Here is a 4,622-nt window from a genome sequence, read left to right as displayed (position 1 = left end):
CCAATTCCCCTACTACTTTTCTGAGTGCCATGTACTCTGCCTCTGCTGATGACAGCGAAATGGTCTCTTTCTTCTTATATTTCCAGCATATAGGACTGTTTCCTAGTAGAATTAAGTAACCACTCACTAATTTCATTGACTCTAGGCAAGCAGCCCAATCAAAATCACAATAGGCTCTAATATTATAGTTTGGATCATGTGGCATGAATATTCCCATGGAGGGGTCACCCTTCAAGTATCTAAGCAGGTGAAAGGCTGCTTTCAAGTGGGGTTCTCTTGGATCTTCATTAATTGGCTAAGATATTGTACTATGTAGGCTATGTCTATTCTTGTGTTGGTGAGAAAATTTAATTTCCCAACCAGCTTTCTGTAATAGGTAGGATCAGTTAATGCAGTCCCATCTTTAGCTTTCAACTTCACTGTTGGATCAAGTGGTGAGGCAAGGCTACTATAATCCACGTAGTTGTACTCTTTCAGCAAATCAAGCACAAACTTCTTTGTGAAATTACAACTCCATCAGCTTTATAGAATATTTCTAGTCCAGAAAATAGTGGAGCTTACCCAAGTCTTTAATTTTGAAACTTTCATGTAGGAATGCCTTCAATTCCTCTATCTCTTCTTTGTTTGTTCCTGTCAGTATTACATCATCTACATATACTGCCACATATATTGTTGATTCAGTTGTCTTCTTGTAGAAAAGTGAATAATCATACATAGAGTGGGTATATCCCTTATAGCACAATGCTTCACTCAATTTTGCATACCACTGTCTACTTGCCTGTTTGAGGCCATACAAGGACTTCTTGAGTTTGCATACTAGATGTCCACTATCTACTACCAAACCTTGTGGCACTGCCATATACACCTCTTCATGGAGGTCCCCATGAAGAAAGGCATTGTTCACATCTAACTGGAATATGTCCCAGCCTTTCTTGACTGCTGCATCTATGAGAGCTCTTAGTGTTGTAATCTTTACCACAGGACTGAATGTTTCTGTGTAATCAATTCCAGCTTTCTGGGTATACCCCTTTACCACTAACCTGGTCTTGAACCTTTCTATACGTCCATATGCCTTATGCTTCACTTTATACACCTATTTACACCATATGGCTTGTTTCCCAACTAGTAATGGTACTAACTCCCAAGTATTGTTGGCATGCAATGCCTCAAACTCTTGTGTCATTGTTGCTTGCCAGACAGAATACATAGTTGCTTCCTCATATGAGTTAGGCTCTTTGTCACTACAAGTGCTTCTCACATGGCACTGATTATCCTGATTTAGATTCTCAGTAGATATGTGAATATGGGGAGAGGATAAGGCATTAACAGAAAGAGATGCATTGGTGTTATTGGTGTTTGGTTTCAGCTGGGGTAGTTTGTGAACATAATCCTTCAAGTATGTGGGAACTTTGTGTGTTCTATGAGATTGCCTTGGTGCCAAGACATGTTCAGGTGAGGTATTCCTTACAGATCTTACTGGTGAGTCATTTAGTGGATCTTTTGGAGTATGTAAATCAAGTGAATCTGTATTATTGGAGGAAAGGGATGAAGGATCAGATGACAAATCTGGATGTGTGACATTTGAAACCCCTTGATCTTTTGACTCACTAGTTTGACTTTGTTCATTCTCACTAGACACATGATCAATGAAATGAATGGATTGAAGGACATAGGGAAATGAAACAGTATCCTTAGACATACTAAAAGGGAAAATATTTTCATTTAAAATACATCTCTAGATACATGTGTTTTCTTGGTGGCCAGACTGAGCACTTTGTACCCCTTTACCCCAAAGGTATATCCAACAAAAACATGTGGTGTGGTTCTAGGTTCAAATTTATCTCTGTGGACCTTGGGTACTATAGGACAGCACAAGCACCCAAAACTCCTCATGTGAGAGTAGGTAGGTTTTCTATTATGTAGTAGTTCGTATGGTGACTTGCCCTTGAAGTGAGAAGAAGGCAGTCTATTTATTATATAGGTTGCACACAGGATACATTCACCCCTATATCTTAGAGGTAATTTTGACCGGAATAAGAGAGCTCAAGCTGTTTACAATAAGTACCTATGCTTTCTTTCCACTATGTCATTTTGTTGTGGTGTATACGGGCATGTCTTTTGGTGGATAATCCCTTTAGAAAGGAAGAACTGATTTGCTTCTGTATTGTTAAACTTTAGGGCATTGTCTGACCTTATAGATTGGATAGTGGTATTGAATTAATCATTGACACAAAGTTTTTGATGACTTGTAGGGCATTAGTTTTGCTGGTTAATAGGTGAGTCCAGGTGGATCAACTGTAATAATCCACCATGGTGATGAAATATATGGAATTGTCATGAGTTGGCATATGGTAAGGACCCCAGAGATCAACATGAAGAAGTTGGAAGATCTTGGTAGAATTAGTGGATTTTTCTGGAAATGGTAATCTCCCCTGTCTTGCCATTAGGCAGACAGAGCAGGTAAATGGTTGTTTTGGTGAGAAAGATGTTGGAATACTGGATATTCCCTTCATCTTGATAAAGGGCACATGACCCAATCTGTTATGCCACAACACATTTATGTCATTACTTGAAAGAATGGAAGAATTGATACTATTCACAATGGGGAGTTGCACTTTAATATTTGGGGAACATGTATTTACAACTGAATAAGGTGTGCAATTATCCATAGACAATGAGCTATTTACAGTGGAATGATGAAAACAGTGTGAGTTGTATGTGCAACAACTGGAAGAAACAGAACTAGCAATTGAACTATTTATAATTGATTCTGAGTGGATGTTCCGGAGACACCTTGGCAGAGGAGATAGAGTCCATCACTGACTTTACCAATTTTCAGAGGCCTCTTCATTGAAGGGGCCTTCGGAATACAGATGTTATCAGTAAAGGCAACTATGCTATGAGGAGTTGAACTAGTTAATGAATGAATTGATATGAGATTGTATTTGAGGGAAGGTATGTAAATAACCTTATGCAAAATGATCTCAGGAAACAATGTCACACTTTCAATTTGTGTTACTTTTACCTTATATCTGTTTGGAAGAACTACCAATAGGATATAGTAAGGTTGCAATGTTGGTTAATAAGGACATATTGAAGGTCATGTGATTAGATGCTCCTGAATCTAATATCCAGGAGTTTGCCTTGTTTTTGAAGCACTCACAGGACAATTTGCTAAAATCAATAGAGGAATTGCGGACTAATATACCTGCAAAGTTCACAGCACCATTGACATAGTTTTGTGCAATTGGAGCTTTCTCCTCCTGTTCCAATTTGAAAATGCTGCAGCAAGTTTAGGATCTGTCCATACTGTTCTTTAGAGAGTTTGACTTGCTCGACCTCATTGCCTTCTTCTGATTCATCTTTTACAGTTGACATTGCTTCAGAAGAAGTCCCCTACACACTAGCTACTATTCTCCTTCCTTTGCTGAACCTTTCAGCTTGGTTCATGTTCTGTCCTCTATTTGGATTATGAGTGTGTGAATTTTCAAAGTTCTAAGGGTACCCATGTAACTTGTAGCATTTGTCCTTGGTACGTCCTAGCTTCTTACAGTAGTCACAAAATGGACGAGGCCTATTGCCTCCAGTTGAACTATTATTGGCATCATAATTTGTTCTGTAAGAACCATGTTTTGATGTGTTGACACTTAGGGAAGCAGACTCAAATAGCATTTGATTATTTGGCCTAATCTTTCTCTGTTTCTCATCTTGAATGAGTAGTGATAAGGCTTGTGCAATATTTGGTAGCAGATTCATCATGAGAATGCTTCCACGTACGACAGTGTAGACTTCATTAAGTCCCATAAGAAATTGTATCAATCTTCTGTCCTGCTCGGCCTTGTGCATGTTCTCCTTGGCACCACATATGCAGGTACAACTATAATGAGTCTTTTTGCTCAAAGTATTTAGCTCTTCCGATAGCTTCTTCAGCTTAGTATAATAGCCTATAATATCCAGCACACCTAGGACAAGTCGTTTATCTTTTTTCGGATCTAGTATAGCCTAGCACCATTAGTCTGCTCGTATCGATCCTCCAATTCTCTTAAGGTTGTATTCTGGGCCGGGCCCGGGCCTAAACGGGCCAAACGTGCCAGGCCAAACGGTTCCGGGCTTAGGCGGGCCGGTCTTTGGCGGTCCCGGGCCTAACGGTCCTAATGTGTGGAACCGGCCCACTGTGGGCCTAAGCCCACATGGTCCCGGGCTAAATGGGACGGGCCCACGAACCTAAACGGGCCTAATGGGCTTTTTCGTTCCGGGCTATTTTTTTTTTGAATTTTTTTGTCTAAGGCAATTTCTTGTAAACTAGATATATATATATACATATATATATATATATATATATATATATATATTGCTTATATATAGCTATATATATATACATATATATAGTATATATAGTTTATATAGTATGTATATATGTAGTATATATAGTATATATACTATATATAAGGCAATATATAGTATGTATATATATTGCCTTATATATATTATCTATAATACATTAACATATATATATATATATAACTTATATGTGTTAGATGTATATATATATCTTATATATATTATGTAGTATATATAGTATGTTATGTATATATATTGCCTTATATAATTTCTTGTAAATA

At 38.0% G+C, this 4,622-nt stretch overlaps 1 protein-coding gene across 1 annotated transcript in view; it reads right to left on the bottom strand.

Annotated features, from left to right (window-relative positions):
• Positions 1–3,495: 3,495 nt before the first annotated feature.
• Positions 3,496–4,622, bottom strand: part of LOC109217656 — a 4,356-nt gene continuing 3,229 nt past the window's right edge. The window contains exon 3 of the mRNA XM_019381920.1: positions 3,496–3,944. Coding sequence (XP_019237465.1) covers positions 3,496–3,944 — 449 coding nt within the window. The remainder of the gene's footprint in view (positions 3,945–4,622) is intronic.

The sequence above is a fragment of the Nicotiana attenuata genome, unplaced genomic scaffold (assembly GCF_001879085.1).
Source record: "Nicotiana attenuata strain UT unplaced genomic scaffold, NIATTr2, whole genome shotgun sequence".
NCBI classification, from domain to species: Eukaryota; Viridiplantae; Streptophyta; class Magnoliopsida; order Solanales; family Solanaceae; genus Nicotiana; species Nicotiana attenuata.
Note: the sequence above shows the minus strand (reverse complement) of the source record. Positions and strands in the feature narration are given on the sequence as shown.